The sequence below is a fragment of the Thermobia domestica genome, chromosome 2, assembly GCF_964235325.1.
Source record: "Thermobia domestica chromosome 2, izTheDome1.hap1.1, whole genome shotgun sequence".
In the NCBI taxonomy this organism is placed as follows: domain Eukaryota; kingdom Metazoa; phylum Arthropoda; class Insecta; order Zygentoma; family Lepismatidae; genus Thermobia; species Thermobia domestica.
In genome coordinates, this window is record NC_137455.1 from 78,753,452 (window position 1) to 78,777,483 (window position 24,032).

Here is a 24,032-nt window from a genome sequence, read left to right on the forward strand (position 1 = left end):
TCAGTACTCAAACTTCAAATAGTGCATATATAAATATTGTTTGCCTCGGACGGTGAATCCATATCAGAAAGCTAAGCTAATAGCTTTCTTATAGTATACTCTAAAGTTAAATAAGATTCCATGACCTAAATGCCATATTCCGCTCAGGAATTCACCATCATGATGGATGTAGCACAAAGTTTATGAATTAAAGTAAACATAAAGTAGGTAGTATTTGAGGGCAATTTTATAAGCTATTTAACTTTATTTTAACTTCCGAATTATCGACATTTTTCCTTCTCTAGATCATTTCTTTTTAGTCATCCGTGTTTCACTTCTTGAGCTTAGTACTCTAGCTTCTAGCATGTTTTTTCAATATATCCATCAGGGCGTACGTTTTTCAATATATCTGTCAGAGCGTACTTCCACATTTCCGTTATACTGTAGCTGTGCAATGATTTAACAATAATCTTCCGGACACAACCTTGAATACCATTTGATAGAAATAATCAGTATCGGATTTAGAAAAATATTTGGGAGGGTTTTTTCTGAATAATGTTTGGTTTTTCTAAAAATTTCTAACTTTTATTTAAGAGGGGCTTAAGTTTATGAGTACAGGCATAACAAATATTTAGTTTCGTTTGTATATTCAGCTATAATCTTCCAGATACAACCTTGAAGATCATTTTATACTGATAATCAGTGGCGGATTTAGAAAAGTATTTTGGGAGGGACTTTTATTAATACTTAGTTTTTCTAAAAATTCCTAATTTTTTTTTATTTGAGGACAGCTTAAAATTTATGAGTAAAGGCAAAACTAATATTTAGTTTGTTTTAGAAATTCCGTAATTTCGGGGTCGAGGCTTCAATCTGAAAGACATCCCCACCCTAGCCCTCTTCGCAAATCCATCACTGCTGGTAATTAGTAATAACAAAGATTTAAAAACGATTAGAAAGGAAGTTGGCCAGGACTCACAGTACACGCACTATCTCTACATTCACAGATGGAATTAAGAAAAACTTTTGTCAAAATGGTCGAATGCGGGGTTGAATCCCGGTCTTCACGATAGAAGCGCGAAAGCTAACCATTCACTCATGTTTATTGTGCAGTTATGCTTAACTTAAATGTATTCTCTCTCTCTCTCTTTCTCTATGGCCACAAAAGCTCTCCATTGATTTCTGTCCTTATCCAATTCAATCCAGTTTCTACTCTGTATTCCTATTTCTGCTAGATCCATCTTAATATTGTCTTCCCATCTGGGCCTAGGTTTTCCTAATGGACGTTTCCCGATTGGATTTCCAGTTAAAACTTTGAAAGCGTTCCTACTTTTTTCCATTCTGGCTACATGACCTGCCCACCTGAGCCTCCTAGACTTGATGACTATCGATGTTTGGTAAATCGTATAAATTATGTAGTTCCTCGTTATGAAGTTTCCGCCACTCCCCATTCTCGTTCCTCTTGGGTCCAAATATTCGTCTCAGAATTTTATTCTCAAATAATTTCAGTCTGCGTTCTTCCCTCAGAGTAAGCGATCATGTTTCACAACCATAAATCATAACAGGCATGATTATCATTTTATATATTTTAAGCTTTAAATTCCTTGACAGAATTCGCGACGACAAAATAGTTTGAACTGAATAATAACAAGAATTTCCTGATTTCAGTCGACATTTAATTTCTTTGTGGGTATGATTTTTGTCTGGTAATACTGATCCAAGATATTTGAAAGTATCTACTGTGTCGAAAGTATTAATTGATATTTTAACGCAATCATAATTTGCCGTATTACGATCCTTGTGAACTTCCTTGTATTTAGATTTCTCTGCATTTACTCATGTTCCTGTAAGCGTTTAATAAGGCCTCTGCATTTCTTTCGAGTGTTTTCCTATCAGATTTACATCATCAGCATACACCATAACCTGGTAAATACCATTCAACTCTAGGCCCTGGTTCCTATCTTTGATTTTTCTTATATCGTACTCAGGAACAAACTGAATAATAACGGCGATAACGCATATCCTTGTTTCAGGCCAATCTCGACGTGGAAGCTCGCATTTTTCTACTAGGACTTTACTCAGGCATTCATTTAAACACTTAATAAATTTAGCTTTTTCGGTATTCCAAATTCTGTAAGAATAAACAATGTTTCCCTACTAACCGAGTTGTAAGCCCATGTCCCTGTAAGTTGATGGGCTGTAAGGAAGTAATCAATAAACAGTTGATGTACTGGGTAATATATTCCCATTTCTTTTTGAGTATTTGTCGAATGGTAAATATCTGGTCGATTTCGACTAAATCCACACTGATAATCTCCAATAATTTCATCTGCGTATGGGGTCAATCTTATTAATAGAATGTTAAGAGAAATGCCTCGATAATTATTACAATGAATGTTGTTGTATTTCTTCTGAATTGGAACAGTGATTGATTCTTCCACTCTTTTAAATGTATTCCACAGTTTTTTTAAGTTTCGTAACGATATGTTGAATTTTCTTGTTAAAAATTCAGAAACCTTCAGGACTGGGTAAACCGCGATGGTGGTTATATATTCTACAGCCTAGGAAACCATACTCTCAGATGAACTGTCAATTACGTATATGATCCATGAACAGAAATTTCGATACTTTCCCGATTCTGAACAAGCTTAAAGAACAGTCAGTGCATTACAGAATTTGCAGCTTTACCGATTTTGCAGATCCGAAGCACCTGATAGGTGGTAACAGATTATTACGTATGTGATCAATCAGTGAAAAATTTGTTCGAAATATTCATACAATGTATGAAAGTTAAAACTTAACTGAAAAATTTCAAGAATGTACAGAACCACCCGAAACGAAGCTCTTGATGTTCAGATTTCTTTCATGTTTTTATTTGTTTAGCTTCCAAAAGAGGGTGTGTGATATTTTGAAGTAAAAGTACTACATACAGTTTTGCTAGTTATTTGTGTATCATTTTTTTAAAGTATTTATTGTATATAAGAGGTTAAAATATTATTATATATATTGGTTAATCCTTTGGAATTCATAGTGTAAATATGTTAAGAATTTTAAAAAATCTTTTTGAAATTCATGGTTTATTTTCGAGGTTTCATATTGTTATCTGCATCAATCACTAATTAAATGAGGTTTTTTGTTGAGAAGCGAAACAAAGTCTGCTTTATCAGTTGAAAGCAAAATTTTCAAAAAAAGCCCAAAATTTCCCAAGTAAAAAAGCGAAGCAGGAAAAATTGAGTTTTTTTCCCCCCAAAGAAGCCGTTTTTTTCCGAGCCTTTCCATCTCTAAATTTGAACCACATTCGGTTTCGGTACTGTGTCACGGATAAACATGAACGGAAACCGAACTTACGACCTTACGATTATAAATCCCGTGCTTAACACTGAGCTAACAGAATACCCCCGCCAAGCTCCTTCTGAAGAAAGATAACAATTTCCAAGACAATCACATTCATATCCATTGCAAATGCTGCTGCTGTAGTTTCTTTTTCTTTCTTTCTTTTTTTTTTCCTGTGTCCTTTTTATTCTACTGTGGATGCGTGAACTATATTCGCTGTCTTTTCTTTTATTGGAAATGTTCTTTTTACGTACAGAAATAGGTGACAAAACCAGCATGGGCTTACATGTATACATAGTTTCGAAATACGTATCATTAAGTATTTCAATGAGTGTTATTTTTTTCTTACACTTAATGACACTTCAACATATCTCATTACATTAAAAAAAAAAAAAAAAAAATCTGCACGCATTTTCCCGATTGGCTTGGAGTTGGTTGGCTTGGAGGCTTAAACGTAGCGTCTTTGGTTTACTCTTTCCGAAGATAGCCGAATTTATGACAGAATCGTGTATTTAGAGAGAAGAAAACACCAACTCGCTCGTGGCTATGTGGATAGTGTACGTGCGTTTGATGCGAGAGAATTGGGTTCGATTCCCTGCGGAAGCTCGTGTGGTTCGGATGCCACGTTAATCTGTATGTTTACGTTTCGTATAGCCTCGTTGCCGAAAGGGACGTTAAACTTATTCAATCAATCAGTCGATCAAGAAATCAGAGGAACTTGTGAATATTAACAGCTGCAATATAAAGTAATGAAGGAAAAGCTGCGACTTATCGTTCATAATGTCTGCTTAGCATATACTAGATTAATCTGGAAAGCAAGCAAGATAAACTTATGTATTAATGTAGTAGTGATTCGTTCGTTTAAACACGTATACCTTAAAGCAATAGAACTTCCGTATATAAACTGATTACTTTTGAATGAAGGAAATATTTTCACATATCCATGAATTGAAGATTGGAACATTAACACTAGTTATCATTGTAGATATATTGTTACTTAGAGATTTATTTATGTAATCCTTCTTTTACAGATAGATTCAGAAGGTTGTCCAGAGTTGAGAACCGCCATTCAAAACCACTTCCAAGCTATTAAAATGCGATTAGGGAAAACAAAAAGGCATTCAAAGCATCGGCAAAGTTTAGTAACTATTTCTAGAAGGTAAGTCAGTGATTGATTCTCATGATTTTTAATAGACTGTAAAATAGACGATGATGTAAAACTGCAATAGAAACAGGTAATAAATTTGCTACCGTTCTAATTTGACTTCTGTACGTAAGCCTCACTAGTATGCATAGTACTGATTTTATTCGCGGTACATTGGAATGTTTAAATGATTAATTAAGTCTCATACTTACCTCTTTGGCCATTCACTTTTGTTGATGAAGTTGTTGAAATGTATACAGTGAGCCATGCGTGTCTAAACCACGGAATTGTCAGTACAGTGTAAGCTATTTAGCATGAAACTTGATGCTTCATTTGCAACTTTTTCGCCTTCGCAGCTTTCCTTATAAAATGATACCTATATGTAGTATTGTTGATTTAAACATAATAGTAAATTATGTAATTACTATATTCCCTCTAGTATTTAATGATTACGTATTTTGTAGAATTTATTTTAGTACTTTTATTTTAATGTGGGCTGTAATAAAATATGGGGCTATTCAAAATGATGTTTCCGACTACAAATTTTAATAACTCACGTTTCTAAATACGTAAATTCATGAAAATGATACCAAAGGAAAGAGAAACAAACAATTTTAGTATCTGGCAGAGCTGGTGTATTAGTTGCGCAGCTCGCCGCTAGGGCGACAGTAACACAAGATGGCAGCAAGTGAAGACAGGAAAGCTTTTTGTGTGTTAAACTTTCATAGTAACCAGTCTGTTATTAGTATCCAAAGAAGTTTTAGAACTAAGTTTGGAGAAAAACCCCTGGCGGGCACATTATTCATAAATAGTACTTCCGATTTCAAAGCAAGAAGATGCATTTCCCAAGAAGAAATCGTCCTGCAGTCCATCGGCAAGTGCGGAAACAGTGGAGCGTGTTCGGCCAAGTTTCACGAGAAGCCCAAGAAATCCACATTGAAAGCAGGCAGAGAATTGCAGATACCGCAGTCTACGTGTGGAGGATTATCTCGTAAGCGACTGAAATGTTATCCATACCAGTTGACATTAGTGCAAGCCTTGAAACCAAGCGACAGAGAGAAGAGACTTGAGTTCAGCAGATTTGATGTGTGTCGAGTTATAAAAGGGGCTCACATTGAACACCTGTGATCTGAAAAATGATAGGTATGTAATAAAACAGAACTTTCTGAGTTTCTCTTCCATCTGATATCTCTCTCATATATGTTCTTATAAATATACGTGAGTTATTGAAGTTTGTAATCGGGAAAATAGTGTTGAATAGCCCAGTATAATGTCTATGAATATGTGTGCCATTAAAATTAAGTTCCCTTCTAACTCGGACAATAAACAATGCGCGAGCCTTCAGAAACTATTCCATTTTCATGTTTTATATGCATTTTCTGATTATAGGAGTCATATTTTAAATATAAAATAGTTTTATACTGAGAATTTCTTTCCGTAATTTACAGATTTCCTTCCTACAAAGGTTGTGTTGTAGGAAATTTTAACTATTTTATTTTTCAGCTTGTAAAAGATAATGACAAATTAACTGTACTGTTTGTACCCTTCATAATATACAATAATTTTTATACCCATTCAGACACAGTCTAGTGAAAATGTTGGACAGCAGTGAGCTGGATGTCCCTCCTTTATTGAGAAGATCGAGCACTATTGAGATCGAAAGTTCTCCTACACCGCCCATTCCATCCCGCAACAAATTAACAAGGAGGGCAAGCGTTGATGATTTAGAACAAGAGTCATGTGAACTCCATCCTCGAGTGGAAGGAAGAATTGTGATTCTCACGGATGAAGTAAGCTGCATGTATTGACTTTCTATTCGACAATATAGAAATACTTACTAATCTTTTGAATATTATGTTTTGTCATATCAATATTTACTAAATTGTTTGTTTCACTACCACAAATATTGCCTTAATTTCCAATGAACTTCCAGTAAGTAACAAAGATAAGATTGGAAGGAAAGTAAGCAACGAAAACATTAAAATAAAGAAATACAAATCTACTCTGGCAAACGTACATCTCGTCCTAGAGCTAGTTTTATTTTCGACTTCTTATGGGGTGGAGTGCAAGTTACCAAAAACGGCTGAAGAGGTTGTGTATTGCACCCGAAAGGGTATCATATTTATCTTTAAAAGAAATATCTACAAATGGATAATATTAGGTCCAAATTGTCTTGATGAGTGTTCAATTGTAGATTATCTTGCTATGTTCAAAGTTTTTTCATATATGTACAAGGGACACTATGAAAGTTTTGCAGCACAACCTTATTTCTTACACTTTTTCAAAGTACTTCCCACCACACATTACACACTTTTCCATTCTTCGAAACCAGTCGTCATTTTTCGGCAGAGATCTAGGCACACTCATCGCCCCAAGCCCCTAATAGGGTCCAGAGCCCTGCACGGGCCGGGCGCCCTGTTCGGCCCGGCCCGCACCGGCCCGGACACTCTGAGAGATGGATCGGAAACTAATGTTAGCCTATGCTAATCGTAATGTGTTTGGGAAATTGACTAGAGAACACTAGAGAAAAAATGAAGAAAACATTTCTTGTAGAGAATGATTATTTTTTGTAATAACATGTTTAGTTCTAAAATTCTTTCCATGCGAGATATTTACAAAAAACTAATTTTTGGCGCCATTTTTCCAATATGGCAGCCAAATCCGGGGTGGTACAGTGGTGCAAAATTAGTATGTTGTTGCGGACACTTATATAAAGAAAATAAAATTTGTTCCAGCTTTCCACCATTTTTTTCCTTATTCGACCCTAAATCATCCTTTATTGACTGGCCTATACCAACTAACAAGTGAAAGTTTCTTGAAGCTGCATGTGGTCGCAGCAAGCTGAGCCCCCTCTGGCTACGGACCTGGGGTTTTGACGAGCTTGCTGTACGTTATAGATGCTCTCGCTTGAATGTATGGTATGAGGTGTAGTTCCATAGTTCACAGAAAGATGGCTAGTTTCTAACGCACTGTGGGCCTGAATTAAATAAGAATCAAACTTTAGGACCGTTTACCACATTCCTTCCCCCACTTAAGGCCAAGGTTAGCTGAATATGTGGAAGTCATACCGCTTCTGAATCTTAGTTGTATTTCCCATATCCTACTTGTTTCATTTGTCTAGGCCAGTTAGAGCCTAAGGTACGAATATTTGAAAGTAACTATAGGAAATTATTATTTTTCTAAACATCGACCCGGTACCAATGGGCGTATCTTGCAGAATAGGATTTGAGTTTAGCGTTCCTTTCGACAGCGGGGCTATGACTATATGAGATGTGAACTTACAGCTTAATGTGGGATTCGAACCACATGAGTTCGAACCGGGATGTACCGTGCCAAAGGCGCGTTAGCTATTCACATAGCGACAAGGGAGTTCCCTTGCGGAATAGGCATGGTAATCAAAAGGTTACAAAAATATTTTTAGTTAAAAATAAAGTCACGACTTCGTTTCTATTTAAATACACACCAAGCTCACGTGAAGTGATAATTGGGTCAATTTAATAAATACGGTAATGTTAATTATTCAGTCATACTTCTGCTGCAAGAAGTAACGTAAAGTAAAATGAAATTAGTAGGAAGTGACGTAAAATAAAATGAAATGAAATAATTCAGTTGAACGTCTCACGATTACGCCCGTTAGTCTAAGGAAGACGAAGGAAGTAACTTTAGTACTACATTCATGTAATGACGTTGTACTAGTGTTCAAGAGAAAATATTTCTCTTTGAAAAGTTCAACTCCATGAACACTTAAAGTGAGTCTATTCAAATATTTGTTCTAGGGTGAACGTTTCGAATACTTTTATATCACCCTCTCCCCCTTAAAAAAAAAAAAAAAAAATAAAATAAAATAAAATAAAATAATCATAGTGTATATTTGACTAAATACTTTATCAAAATGTGAGCGTTAGTATAAGTAGAAACTGTAATCGTGTATGACTATATCAGTAATACAAAGACACTACTTTTCCTGGTGGTACGCCATTTCTTTATCTATATATATAAAAATGAAAGTGACTATGTTTGTGACTTTATACCTCTTGAACCACCCGACCGATCTCAATCAAATTTTCAGCATAGATTAAGTTTGGGCCTGGGATGTTCTTTATCAGTTCATATTGATGGTGCAACTTAGGAGAGGGGGAGGAGGGGAGATATAAAAATAAATAAAAATGAAAATAACTACATTTGTGACTTAATAACTCTTGAACCATCCAACCGATCTCAATCAAATTTTCAGCATAGATTAGGTTCGGGCTTGGGATTGTTTTTATCATTTCACTTTGACAGTGCAACTTAGGGGACGGAGGAGATATCGAAAAATTATCGAAAATTACCAATATTAGTGTCGAATCCATAGTTTTCGGAGTCGCTGAGATGAATAGTGATACTGAAGATCACAGGAAAATAAAGAAGGGAAGTGCATATGGATCTGTGGGCAAAAGTGCATAGTTTCAGAGTTAGGGCTGGTCAGAGCGTGGAAAATGTACATTTCGAACACGAGAAACCATGGAGTGGCGGTCCAAATTAGCGTAAAGAAAATCAGATGTACGCCATTAAAAAAATGCTCCTTTAAGCAATGTGCAATGTATACGCAAGGAGTTTCCTATAGAGCACAATTCCCAGACATACCCCCAGCAAAATTCTTAGATATGCTCTGAATTAAAGGTAGTTTTTCCTTCTTTTTTCTCTACTTACGATGATAGATACGATGAAGTGTCCAGGAAATACTCAAAACATTCACATCACTCTCAGCAGTGAGTACATCTAAAAAGTGTTTGTTAAACAGCAAGAAAAACAATTCATTTTTAACTCTTTGCAGCATGTACCGATCGTCATGTGTTCTAAGTTTCATTCAAGCTACCCAAGGGGAAGAAGAATTGGAAGTCGTGGAGAAAAAAAAATCTTAATCCGTCTGGACTGAACTAGAAATCTTGCAGTATAGAATATAAATGGGAAGCCTTAACGGCACCAATCTATTGCTAAAATCTCAGACGACAGTCATAAAAGTAATAAAGAATATCATTGCTTGCTCTGTTTTTGGAGAAGTTACTCCCGTTTTTTCTTTTTCTTCGTTCGGTTTACAAACCTCGTGAAATACCAACAGAATTTGGATCGAATATGAGTTTAGTGCGAGCGGTCCCGGCTTCGATTCCCTGTGGGGATACTTAGTCGAAAAAGTGTAAAAGTTTTTTCAGCCCAGCCATCTTGAGTGAGGTTTTCCTCATTCACACCAGGCAAAATACCGGGATGGTACCTAACATATAAGTCCCAGGCTGCTTCCTTCCTTTCCAAATCCCTTCTTCCTTCCCTTTCCTTGTATAGTGTGATCGACCGAGGGACATCATCCCTCATACGTCACGGGCTAACATGGCCATAGATGCCGAAAGCCCAGAAATCTAATTCCTAAATCCCTTGATGTGAGTTTAGGATGCTGGCTAGCAACAAAGCTATATGAGACATGGACTTAACAGCTTAACATGAGATCCGAACCACATGAGCTTCCGCCGGGAATCTAATTCGGGTCTCCCACGCCAAACTCCAACAGTAAAATATATCCTGAAAGGCAGGTTTCTAAGAAACAATTATGTAGGTGTACAATATACAGAGATGAGTTTAACATTAATACCATAGAAGTAATGTTGGTTCAATGTGGCCAAGTTCCAAGACAGGCAGGTGGCTAACTTATAGAGTTATAAGTAATGTATACCTTATGGGGAAATGCAGATTCCATAGCAAAGAGGCCAACATAGGCAGGTGGCCAAGTTAACAAGTTTTACTGTATCTTAAATATTGTGTCTGATGAAGGTATTTTATATATCTAATTGCCAAAACTGTAACACAATATTATTAATAACTGTTTGCTTTGGTTAGAATTATTTTTAAGTGGTCACAATATACGAAGTACCATTGGTAGAGGCATTGTTTAAATATACCATGAAGCAATAATTTCCATTTTATTCGATTTATTACTAACTTAAGACTTCCGTTACTAGAGACAGTATTTTAAAGATTTTTCTTAGTGGAAGAAAAGTGGTTAACTGTGACAGAATTGTTACTTTTTCAAAACTATAATTTTTGTATTAAAAAAAAAAAATTGAGAGAAATGATAGACATTTTTGTTTCTGTTATTCAAAATATCATAATGCAGCGATAAAAATACCGACCTTAGAATTCTTAATATTATCAGAATTATTACATCAATAATAATTGATATATTGTTGTGTGGTAGGGGTCACCATCGCCCCCTGTTGCAAAGGAATCTCATAACATGAACTGTCAGGTGAAACCTTACTGCATACCTACTCTTCACCAGCTCTCTGTATAAGAGTCCATTCCTATGTGGTATGTAGGTTAGAAGAGACAACAGTAGCAAAATGTTTACGTAAGTAGAAAAAAAAAGGAGTTTATTTTTTTCTGACAATCTGGAACTTAACAGTACGTAAAGGGGAAGAAGTGCATATGCTTACCATGTACTAACTACCATTTAATAACATCGCCATCATTAAATCCATCAACTTCACTGGATTGTTTAATTTATATTGTAATGTATGGTAAAGAAGCGGTACACGAATTTATATCTCACCTTTGTTTTTTTTTTTATCATTAAAGTCTTACAGTTTATACAGTGAATTACACATAAGTAATATCCCTAACAATCCTTTTCTATAAATTGGACCTCCTGCCCAGAGCAGCGCGGAGATCTTATGGTTTATTGGTTAGGAACCTCTTGCCCGTAGCTGTGCAGAGGTAGGGTAGGGAGTCTATCCCTCCCAGAGTAGCTTGGAGAAAAAAGTAGGAATCGATCAGTGGGAGACTGATGTCTTCCGTCTGTGTGCGTCCTCTTTTATAACCAGTTTTAGAGGTGGAGCCTATGGAGGAGTTGAAGGGGTCTTCGTGTTCTTCTCGTATTTCTTCGGAGATGGCATTCGTCGGCTGCCTCGTGGATCTTGTACTGAAGCACGTAGTGATGGTGTAAATATAAGGAGATGTTGCAATATTTTTCTGCGGAAAACTGTGCCGTGTAATGGATGTCAGTTGATCGAAGTACAAAATTACACAAACCTCAGACGGTCAAAGGGCTCAGGGAATCTTATAATATTCTCATCTTCCAAAGTTATGAAGCTCGGGAAGCGCGTGGTTTGTGTGTGCTGACATCCAATTATTTATTTTAGTACAGACTTATTGAATCAAACTGTTTATCTACAATATGGTTTTTGTATTGATGATGATAGAGCTATCATTTACAAAAGATCATAGTTCTCCTTATTTTAAAATTTCGTTCCTGATAAAGGAATGAAATTATGTAAATTTAACAAGTAGAAAGGAGTATTTAGCAGTAACTTGAATTGCTATTGTCAGTTTATTCGTTATTTGCAACATTTGATTGAAATCCTATATGAATTGTCTTCATCCGAATCTTTTGAGCAAACTTTTGGTAGGAAGGGATTAAATATAGACTTCAGTAACAAATCTGGTTTGTTAAGATGGCTGAGAAACTGGCAGTTCATCTATTTGCTCATCCCAAAAGTTAAGTTGATTTTACGGAAAGCATTTTTGCAAATGTTGTGTCAGTGTACTTATTACGTAAGTATATTTTTTCTTCCTTTCTGTTGAATACAGTTTTATTTTACCACTATTATGTACTTGCGTAAGTCATCTAACCCCGTTATTTTGTTTCTTTGTTGTGACTTTCCCGTTAAATTCCATTATTCATCTGCAATTTGAAAACAATTTTCTTGTGTTCTTTCTCACCTTATCATTTACTCGTATATCTACTAGGCACTACTTACCTCTGGTGACGCTTGGCTTTCCGTAATTAAAATGGGGGCTAAACCTTACCAATCAATTCTGTGTACCTCTACTAGTTCTTTTCAGTTGTTATTTGCTATTATTGCATCTTCTTGAAAGATAACATTAGTATTAAATTGTGATTTTGCTTTTTCTTACAAAAGAAAAGAAAGCATGTTTTGGAATAAGGTAATCATTTTTTTATAACTTTTTCAGCGAAAACATTCCTTGCAAAACTAAACCGGTGACAGGTTTTCCTATTTATTTATGCAATAGACATCAATAATAAAATTCCTTGATTTTTGGCGAGTGGAGGCAAAATGAAATGTGAATCAAAAATAATTTTAAACAAACATATTTATGTTATGACGAACCCAAAGTAAATTTAAGATTACGTAAAAGATTTTGCATAAAAAAAGCAAAATACTAGGGTAATAAAGAGTAAGGGTTTCATGTCATGAAGACTTTCGTTTACCGTGGTCCCGCACTAACGCTCTCGCCTTCGGTGCGAGCGGCCCCGGGTTCGATTCCCGGTGGGGACACTCGGTTGAAAAAGTGTAAATTTTTTTTTCATTTTTTTTTTTCAGGTGAGCCAGCCTGAACGAGGTTTTCGTGGATTTTCCTCATTCACACCAACCACATGCCGGGGTGGTACATAACTTACAGGTCCTAGGTCGCTTCCTTCCTTCCGAGGGACGTCATCCCTCATACGTGACGTGCTAAATGGCAATAGATGCTGAAAGCCCGGAAATCTAAATCCTAACTTTTGTTTGCCGAAGAGAGACAGCAAGAAGAAAGTAGGGTACAAAATTAGAAACTATTGTGTGGTAATAATTAAAAACAAAAATATTTATCTTCCTCCTACTCTTTTGTCTTTCTTTTCTCCTTCGCTTCAATGGTAAAAATCTTTACGATTGAAAACAGTGTTCTCGGTTAGATCTCCATCGAAATATTTCATATTTTGTTTTCTATATTTAGGGCGATTCTTGTGTGTTTATTTCTTGTTGAAAGTTTTATAAAGTACTGCCCTTCTTTGATAGCTTGTCATATGATGATTGGTGTATTTTGTATTCCAGAAACGCCAGGAGCTTCTTCTGGAGAGACAGAGGATCGAGGCGGATTCCGTAATTGAAGAAGTGGATGACGAGTCTTCGCCACAAGAAAGTGTAGATAGGAGTTAAAAGTTTTTGCCTTCTTTCAAATAATCATGTGACTTTAAAAGTCAAATGAATTAGTCTTTCTATAGTCATGTACAAATTGTTGTTCTGGTCACAGTTTGGATGTTTTTTTTTTTATTATTTACTTCTGAATACCCATTTATTTTTAAAATTAACTATAAAAAGTTGTATCGTGTACACAAGTACTTCCTTGTTTTAAGTAATAAATGGATTTCATTAATGTCGATAAATTAGAAATGGTGAATAAAACAAGTCTAGTTGTTAAAAAGTATTTTCGTATAAAATGTTTTAATCTAACTTAGTGAAAAGAATTTCTTAAAAATCGTTTCGTGACACTACGAATACGTAGTATGACAACTCGAAGGAAAATGCACCAGTGAAACATACAATACGTTAAAAAAAAAAAAAAAAAAGAACAAATGGCATTGAATGAATTTTAGACTTGTTATATGAAGTCACTATTTCCATCTTTAGTGTTATGTATATGTTGTTATGTGTATGAAAACAACGACTAATGTGTGTGAAAGGTAAACTGTATTTTGAATGTCTTCATTTTGCAGCTTGATTTTGTAAAATATAAATTGTTCAACGTATAGCATAAGAATAATAATTTCATTATGTTAGTTTCAGATATATTTTTTAAGCTTTTTGTACCAGTACCTTTATTTAGTTACAAAAATATATGCATATTTCTTGCACAATGTATGTTACGAAAATATATACATATTTCTCGCACAATTTATATTCTATCATCCACTATTCTGTACTTTTTAAAAAGAAAATTTGTTTCTCAGTTACCGCTTTAAAATCAGGTAGCATTTATTGTTTATGTCTGAAATATTTTTTTGTACTGAGTAGTGTCACGTGTCCTTTAAGGTTGTATTACAATTCATTTGCTGCTTTTAAGTGTTGTTCCAAAAATACAACTTTAATTTTAAAGAATACTAATTGTTATTTGGTAGCAAAAATTATAGATATATGATTCCGCGTTTTCAGCAAATTGTTACGTATTAACACTTATAATTTGAAGTCAAGATTAAAAAAGAATAAACTCACTTTGTTTACGTACCAGTCACTGAATGTAAATGTAATGATTTCATCGTTTTGATACATATGTTAATGGAAAATTCTATCAGATGGTTCAGAATATCTGTTATTTTGTTATGGTTCAGAATAGCATAGTGAGTTTATCTGTTCTTATATTTTAAACGCAAAGGAAAGAAAAATTATGCATAATGAACAAGAAAGTTCGATATAAATGATATATAAAGTTATAAAGTTAATGGGTGCTTTGAACGTACTAAATTTCTTTATTTCGCTTGCATTTAGAAATTGTAAATGTTAACGCAAGCGCACGTAAGCAATATTCGATTTTTATGCACAATACGTAGTTAATTTTTTAAAGAGGTTTATTTTTGACTGCTTTTCTTGAAAATATTAGATAAATTTCACATAGAAAATTATTCTATGTGTAAATATGTACATAACGTTAGAGAAAATAAGAGAGCTTTAATATCAAATCTAGCCAATGGTTACATTTAAGTTAAATAACTTTTTTTTTAAAAAAAATAGATATACTTAGTTCGAATTATATTTCTTGTATTTGTATGTTAGCAAGTTAAACATGTTTCTTAAAACATGAACGTAAATATTTAATTCACAAGTTAAGATATAACGTCCGTAGTTTAATATTAGTCTTTAGAAGAAATATAAAATTGTTATTAATGAAGCGAAATACTTTGTTTCTTTTATGCATAATTATATACGAAAAGCTGGCTTTTCACATTTTGAAATACACAATCTAACACTATGAACTATCTACTTAAAAACAATGTACTGCCTTTTACTAAATGATAAATATGTATATATTGAGCTTTATTGTTATTAATAAAATAGTAGTTATAAAAATAAACGTAACAGAATTGTATATAGATGAAAATACCAGTATTTTTGTATATTGGTTTTCTTTCATTTCTTATTATTATGCACAGCATTTCATCACAAAATCACATTGTTTAAGTGTCGAGCACTGTCTCACCGTGAGTACAAGTAAAATAAACACAAAGAGAGGTTTATGAGGATGAGAGATTGTGTATTATCTTTTTTTTTCACTTGTATTAGAGTCAAGCAGTTTGTATATTGTGAAACTTTGAATGTTTACTACCTCTCATGTGTGTTGCTTTGTTGAAAATAATACTCTTTATTAAAAAATAAAGAAGTTACTGTTTTTTCTTTTTTTCTTTAGAAAATATGTCATAGATAATTATCAAGAAATTAAATACATCTTTAGGTAGATAGTAGTCTCGAATATTCTAACAGGGTTCCTACTGCTCAGGCAAAATGGTGCAGTTCAGGGAAACTCAGGGAAATTTTTATAACGTTTTCTAACAATAATAGTACACCAATTTGAGCTTAGCAAATCATTAATGATTACAGTATGAAACGTTGCTCAGATTTATATGGGTGGAAAGTAGAATGTACGTATGAGGAATTGATTATTTGTCTCTATAGAATGTTTTCATGTACTCGTATAAATATTTGTAATCGTCCAGGTATCGGGTCGCTGTTCGGGCTGCATTTATTTGTAACCAATTCATCGTCCCTGTTCGGGCGCCATTTATTTATAATCGACCAATAATATCTGTCCTCCGTGGTCCTGGCAATGGGTATTCTCCTGGAGACCTGGACTTACCTGGGTAGGGCGTTGAAGGACCTCTCCAAGAAGGGATTACAAATTATTTCCAAATCGCTCGTCGGTCTCAATGATGAGATGAGCATTAGGCGCCGAGAGGTTCGGATGTCTCGTCTCGAAAACCTCATTGACGATCAGACGGTCATCCAGACCATAACGCACAGAAACATCGTTCACACATACAACGAAAACACACTGGGTTAAATGACACTATACTTATTTATTAGAATACTATTAAAAGAAGAACGAGGAGAAATGATCACAACACTAAACACTAGATATGTACATAATTATTTCCATTATCGCCATCGCACTTTACTTTTCACTGCACTGTAGACCTTTATCACTTTGATATGTATATAGAAGATTATAATTCAGATTTCACTATAAATGCTTTACTCACACCATTGACGCACTTGAGGAAAGAGCACTGGGGGAAAAGTTGCCGGGATAATCCCACGTAGTAATCTAGTTACTGCTCCAAACAATCCTGAAGAGTTGAGATGAGTCTTCAGCAAAATAAGTTTCCAAAATGGAATGCTAATGTTGGAGGGCGCGTTTGTAATTTACACGCACAAGGTATGTGAACCTGGGACTTCACTAGTTGGGGCTAGCCGTAAGAAAACGTCCTTCACCGGCTAATAGCTTGTGCCCCGTAATACAAAGTCATACTTAATTCACGACGCGACGTGCGTGGTTGCTGCACACAATTCCGGAGTCAAAATCCTCGAGTGCAAAGGTTCGAGATACGAGCTGCAATGATTCACTGAAGAATGTTGGCAGTTCATTCTGAAAACCACTCAGTTAAAACACCTGTATGCACATACAAACAGAATACGGAAAAGCATTTATGTTCATTTTAGTCCACTGGCCACGATGCACGAGACATTGCGATAACTCGGGCGTGTGAAAATACAGATAAGGAACTGGAAAAGCAATGTGACAGCGTCACTCTGGTCACTAGAATCTGGTCAGCTAGTATTTCCATAAATGATTAAAGAAAGCACTTAATTCAGTCCCAACTAACTGTAGAATATATACTGTGCATATTAATAAGTCAGGGAGAAACACTGAGAAGGTTCGTCGTTACTGAAATGTTCTCACCAAAAAGCAATGTTTTAAATATATATATGAAAAAAACAATGAGAGACGACTTTGTCCAGTTACGTGGGAAGGAAGCAATTCCCACCGAAGAAAGAACTTATTTGCGTCGCAAAATAAAGTATAAATCGAAAATAATAATCACTGTCTTTACGAAATATAAAGAGCATCCACAAAAAAATACTTCTATAACTTAGTGGCGGTTATATATTCACCGTTATTTATTCCTTATTTATATGTCAGCGTCATCCGACACCTATCATTAAAGTCAGGGAATTTCGTGCCAAAGGTCAGGGAGAATTCAGGGAAATAGATTTCTCCAGAACAGTAGGAATCATGTCTAAATGAAGACATCCATTTATGAATTTTTGTACTTAGAAAATACGTTAAGTTACTGGAAAGAATTCCGGTCATATCCTTTAGATAAAGCGGATGGTGTAATGAAAGTACTGGGAGGAAATGGATTCGGAGGAAACCAACAGACATGATGTTTACCAAAGGCCACACGGTTTAGGCTCGAAACATGTATCTTTCACAGTAGAGCATTCTACAGAGTTGCCATGCTCCTAGAACAGTAATTTAAAAATAAAGTGTGTCTGCCTCAAACAACCAATAAAAGGAAGAAAATCGTAACTTCCGATCTAGCACACTGTATTATACCGAAGTTGTTATAAATTATGAATATTTAAATTTTATAAATTCATGCCAATAATTTAGCGCTGGCTTGAATACAAAATATCAACTGTCTGAATTAAATGAATCAAGTTAGGGTTGTTTCCAAAATCTAATCCGGTTTCTTGACACAAGCCCAAAACTTATTTTATTCTATCTGACATGCACGTGGAGCTTCCAGACAATGAAATATGAAAGGCATGCGGATTACATTAAAACCATCCTGTTTCATTTAAAAGGATTCTGTACATTCAGTCAACCACACTTGAAGTCTACACTTCAGTTCTAAAGTTGCCATTCGTTTATAAATTACGCAAGTTGTGAAGTGAAGCCTTCGAGGTTGACTTTAACTACAGGAAGACAAAATAAGTGCATTTTCTGACAGTTTGATTCCTTGTTTTTATCTCGAAACCTTTATACATGTTATGACAACAACTAATGAAATTAAGATCTCTTACCTCCTTATCACACAATTATCAGTTTCCTATTCTCTTCAGTTCATCTCTGTCTTTCTCTCGTAATATTCTGTGAGGAATTAGTTTAACATTTAGATAGATTGAGAACCTACATCAAAGGTTTGACTCTCGGTTGATACTGCAGTATTCTTCGTAGAATAACAATATTTCTACAAAACTTAGTTCTACAAGTAGAGAAACATATATATATATATATAATATTTTGCATAGACTTCAATATGTGCACCATTTGTAGCGCGACAGATGTCGAATCTGTATTCTACCTCCCGCTAGGTATTTACATTTCCAGTGATAGCAGCACGAACGCGATCACGGACTGGCGTTTGATAAAACTGATCTTTTACAAATCACCGAAGGAAAATGTCAAACTAGGCAAGGTCAGGACTTCTAGAGAGCTACGAAATTGGATGGTTACCCCAACCAGTCCACAGCCCTAGAAATTCTTGTCTAAATTCCTGCGTTTGTCCGATTTCGTGATGGAATTGAATGTAGATACATTGTATGATAATCGTGGTCATACTCAAGACGAAATTGTACGAATGCGACTTTATTTTAGTTCGCCAAAAGCTAACATACATAAAACTTCCTAATATGGAGTCCACATCACTACTAACACCTTCCTGGTGCGTGCATTCATACACAATATAGTATTACGCATACGACAGCAAACACCTACGAGGAAAAAGAACATTTTTTAAGTTTCTCTAATCGTAGAACTAAACTTTGTAGCAATATAATATTTCTTTGTTGTACGTTTGAGCCGGACAGCCTGTAGTTATTGTGTACCTCAATAATGTGAATTACAAACCAGAATTAAGTTCACGACAGTGATAATGTGCAAAAGTTCGTTGTGCTTAAAGAACACTATCAGCTCTGGTTAAAAGAGCCGTCTGTAATGACTTCTGTTTTGCAGAAATTTTGGATAAGTTATCCATGTAAAACAATTGATATAAATATATTGTCCAGGCAAGTTGTTTCATATGTTGTACCACCATACGTTTGCAGAGAGTTAATATTAAAAGTTTGCTTTCAAGTTCACATGCAAAAATGAAATGAAATCTTTAACGTCCCATGTTTATGCCCTTTACGGATGATTAAAGGCAAATGGGGCTAAGGGAGACAGATGATTAAGGCAAGTGAATGATGATGGAAGAATTAGTAGAATGAAATGGAGGAAACAGAAGTACCGCGAGAAAACCCATGGACACAATGTTGTCCATCACAAACTAACTTGGCCGGTGATCGAACTAGGGATCCTACGCACCAGAGGTAAGCGTTCTACCACTGAGCCATCATTCCCTCCTCAAATTCACATGCGTGTTCGATTCCCGGCGGGAGCTTATGTGGTTCGGATTCCACGTTAATCAGTAGGTCCCGTCTCATATAGTCTCGCTGCTGAAAGGGACGCTAAACTCTCATAAAAAGTCAAATTCACATGCGAATTTATGTTAGTCCACCGTTAGTTTTCTTTCATCCATCATTTGATTATTCAATTAAGGATATAATATATGTACACTCATGTCCAAAATTATTGTCGCATATCTATAACTGTCTTCTTGTAAGAATATAATTTGATAATTTTGTAGGGTACTTTTAATACTTTTACTAAGTGTAGAATCAAAAATGTATATTTGTGGTAAATTTCATAGGAAAAGAATTATAAATACGAAAATTATAATGAGTAAAATAAAATGTTGGTAAGTGGACAAGCAAATTTTATTTTCGTTGTATTGTTCTTATTTACTGCTCATTTGACATGAAAGTTGCCACATACATGTTTTTGCTGATTATACACATACTAACATTATAAGAAATACCGGGCGAATTCGTTATCAAATTATATTCCTACTACAACATATTTATAGACATGCGACAATAATTTTGGACATGACTGTACGTGATCGATATTATTTTATAACCGCTACCAGGTTATAGAAGTATTTGTGTGTGTGTGTGTGTGTGTGTGTGTGTGTGTGTGTGTGTGTGTGTGTGTGTGTACGCACGCACGCACGCTCTGTATATGTCGTAAAGACAGTGATTATTTTTTCGATTTATACTTTATCCTACGACGCAAATGAGTTCTTTCTTTGGTGGGAATTGCTTTCTTCCCACGCAACTGGACAAAGAAGTCTTTCATTGTTTTTTCATGTATATTTAAAACATTGCTTTGTGGTGAGAACATTTCAGTAAGCGACGAACCTTTTCAGTGTTTCTCCCTGACTTATTAATATGCACAGTCTATATTCTACAGTTATTTGGAACTGAATTAAGTGCTTTCTTTAATCGTTTATGGAAATATTGCAGTAGATTAAAGCAGATCAGAGTAGACCAGGTATTCACACGTCAGATCGTCGCCAGCCACATCGCTTTTCCAGTTCATTATCTGTTCTTTCACACGCCCGAGTTAGCGCAATGTCTCGTGCGTCGTGGCGAGAGGACTAAAGTTAGCATCAATTCTTTTCCATTTTCTGTTTGCATGTACATACAGGTGATTTAACCTGAGTGCTTTTAAGAATGAACTGCCAACATTGATTAATGGACCAATGCAGCTCGTATCTCGAGCCTCTTGGTTCGGGGTGTGTTACTCCACGTTTCGAGGTAGCAACCACGCACGTCGCGTCGAGCTTCAAGTATAATATTGTGATAAGGGACATAAGTTATTAGCCGGTGAAGGACGTTTCCTTGCAGCTAGTCTCAATAAGTCCCAGGTTCATATACCTAGTGCGATAGTTATAAACGCGCCCTCCAACATTAACATTTCACTTTGAAGACTATTTATTTTGCTGAAGACTCATTTCAACTCTTCAGGACTGTTTGGAGCAGCAACTAGATTACTACGTGGGATTATCCCGGCGACACTTCCCCCAGTGCTAATACCCCAAGTGCGTCAATGGTATGAGAAAAGTATTTATAGTGAAATCCCAATTATAATCTTATTTATATACACAGAGCGTTCTCTATACACCTGAATTGTCACATACTCAAAGCAACGAGAAAATTATTTTACTCAAAATTTAATATATTTTATGGCATAAAATCACTATGTACATGGCGTAGCATATACATACACATTTTAACAGCAAATGTTGGAAATGTCCCCCATGAGCCTCCAAACATGCTTGCACACGTTTCTTCTTCTTCTCAAATACTCTCACAAGTTGTTCATGTGGAATGCTATGAGCAAAATCTCGAATAGCTGTTTCGAGTTCTTGTAGCGTGTGGGGGTTCCCTTTATAAACAGAATTCTTTGCATAACCCCAGAAGTAAAAATCCGGAGGAGACACGTCAGGAGACCGAGGTGGCCACAATCCCTTTGAAATTATTCGATCTCCAAAAACCTCTTGCAGTAATCTCATGGATTGGCGAGCTGTATGTGCTGTAGCACCATCTTGTATCCAAGCATTACGAATTTCATCTTCCGTTAGTTTTCCCATGAACTGGTGAATATAATTTCACAATAACGAGTTGAATATATTGTTTGTCTGAAAAATATGGGTCCGACTATTCTTCTTCTGGATTTTGCAATCCACACCCCTACCTTCAGGAACTTCATGTATGACATGTGGGTTTTCTGCACACCACAAACGTGAGTTCTGGGCATTGACGTAACCTGATAAATGGAACCAGGCCTCATCAGTAAAAAAAATATTATCCAAAACATCGTCACACTTGTCCATAACAAACCGTGTAAACCATTCACAATACTGCACTCGTTTTACACTGTCGGGAGGCAGTAACTGCTGCACCGCTCTCACCTTATCCGGGATAAGACGCAGTTTCTTACGAACCGCCTTTTGTGCCGTACCAACACTTATTGCTTCTTCCTGGGCAAGTTTTCGAAGTGGTTTATGGGGGCTACGTTGCATTTCATCCGATATGTGTAGCATTTTTTCTTCATCGAGCACTGACTACCACTTCGATCATAGTCCATTACCGTTCCAATGTCTCTAAATTTATCGATCAGTGCCCTTACAGTGTGACAATTCGGAACAGGTATATCCGGAAACCTAGCTGCAAACTTATTTTTGACTGTCTGTTTGTACTCATCTTGTTTACGGAACACATGTTCAACCAGGAATATTCGTTGTTCCAAAGTTAACGCCATTGTTTCAGAGACCGCTAACTAGATGCAACAATCACTTCAACGTCACTTTGCCGACTGGAATCTAAGAAAGGAACTTCACGCAAGGCGATAATATAGCAGTGTTGCAAACCTTAGCATAAAATTTTATTTCATGTGACTTTGAATGCGACTTTGACTTGCCATGATTCAGGTGTATAGAGACTTTTTGAACGCTCTCTATATATATATCAAGGTGATAAGGACTACAGTATAAAGAAAAGTAAAGTGTGATTTTAATAAAGCAAATAATTATACATAATCAGTGTTAAGTATTGTGATCGTTTCTCTTCGTTATTTTTCTTTTTAATAATATTCTAATAAATGGTACCCGAACAGTGACCCGACACTGGGCGATTATAATTTCTTTTACCTTTTATTCCAGAAAACTCAACAGCAAAAATACCGGTCATTGGTAAAAATAGAAGTATTTTTGCTGCTGAGTCTTTGAAATAAAAGAATATTATTTTAAGTGCTGTAAGAAAAAAAAAACTTTTATATAAACTAGATGCATTCTAAATAAAAGCTTCCGTAAAGAAACCAAGAGTAAAATAGAATTTTAAAAATCTAAGTTTTCGCGGGAGAGTATCTCCTCCCCTTTGTAGCAGTGGAATGTATGAGAAAATCAGTTCACTTTATAATTTAGTTGACCTTATTAAAACTTTTAAAGCTGTAAATCGTGAAAAAATAATAAAATATACTACGTTTGTAAATGCGATTTACGTAACAAGCAGGGGGAAAAATACGTTAAATTCCACACAAGAGAAATATAAAAATCATCTGAATGTTAAAAGTTTATCGAGGAATACAGCATGTAAATATTTAGCATAGTGGATACCATTCTTACCGATCAGTCAGGTGGGCAATATTCAAACCTTCAAGTACACTTTTTTTTTTTTTTTTTTTTTTTTTTTGTCGAAGGAATAACTACACAATGTAGTATTACAGTCTAGATTCATCCTGTTAATTATTCGTACTTTTTTTTTTATATATATATATAGTAATATAAGGCATCAAGAATGATTTTAAATCCTAAGGAAGGGTATTCTCGATTTTTTCTCCATTAATAAAATATATAAATAACCTCACATCCGAAACTAAATTTAATTTCATTTAAGACACTTTGGAACAATTACTTTATAAAATATTAATTTTACACCATTGCACTTGATTTATTAATAGATATGATTACAACGTATTTTTAATATATATTAAATATACATATTGACCTTTATACCTATTTTAAAAGATATACAAGGTAAACAGCAAATTTTGAATAGTTAGTTATAAAAGAAAAACTTCTTCTAATAATTTTCCAGGAGGTAATGTACCTAAAATGGAAGCCAAATTTCCTCGCTGAACTGCTATGCTGATACGTTGTATCCGAAACTAAATATACACGTAATTGAAACCAACATAGCGAATTTCTACTATTTGACTAAACCAGCATTTGTGTCTGTCCGTCTGTTTCTCGTAAAACTTAATGAAACTTGGTATGTGCCTTCCTCCGATGTGTCAAAATAATCATATTGTTTAATATCACAAGAATCAATCA

The 24,032-nt window shown here is 35.1% G+C and overlaps 1 protein-coding gene across 9 annotated transcripts in view; it reads left to right on the forward strand.

Annotated features, from left to right (window-relative positions):
• The window catches only part of LOC145673108 (mannosylglucosyl-3-phosphoglycerate phosphatase), a 304,267-nt gene extending 288,623 nt beyond the window's left edge, over positions 1-15,644 (forward strand). For all 9 annotated transcript variants that reach the window (XM_081742513.1, XM_081742549.1, XM_081742498.1 and 6 more), the window contains 3 exons: positions 4,341-4,468; positions 6,033-6,243; positions 13,315-15,644. In XM_081742513.1, the coding sequence (XP_081598639.1) occupies positions 4,341-4,468; positions 6,033-6,243; positions 13,315-13,419 (444 nt within the window). In that variant the 3' untranslated portion in view covers positions 13,420-15,644. The remainder of the gene's footprint in view (positions 1-4,340; positions 4,469-6,032; positions 6,244-13,314) is intronic.
• The last annotated feature ends 8,388 nt before the right edge of the window (positions 15,645-24,032 follow it).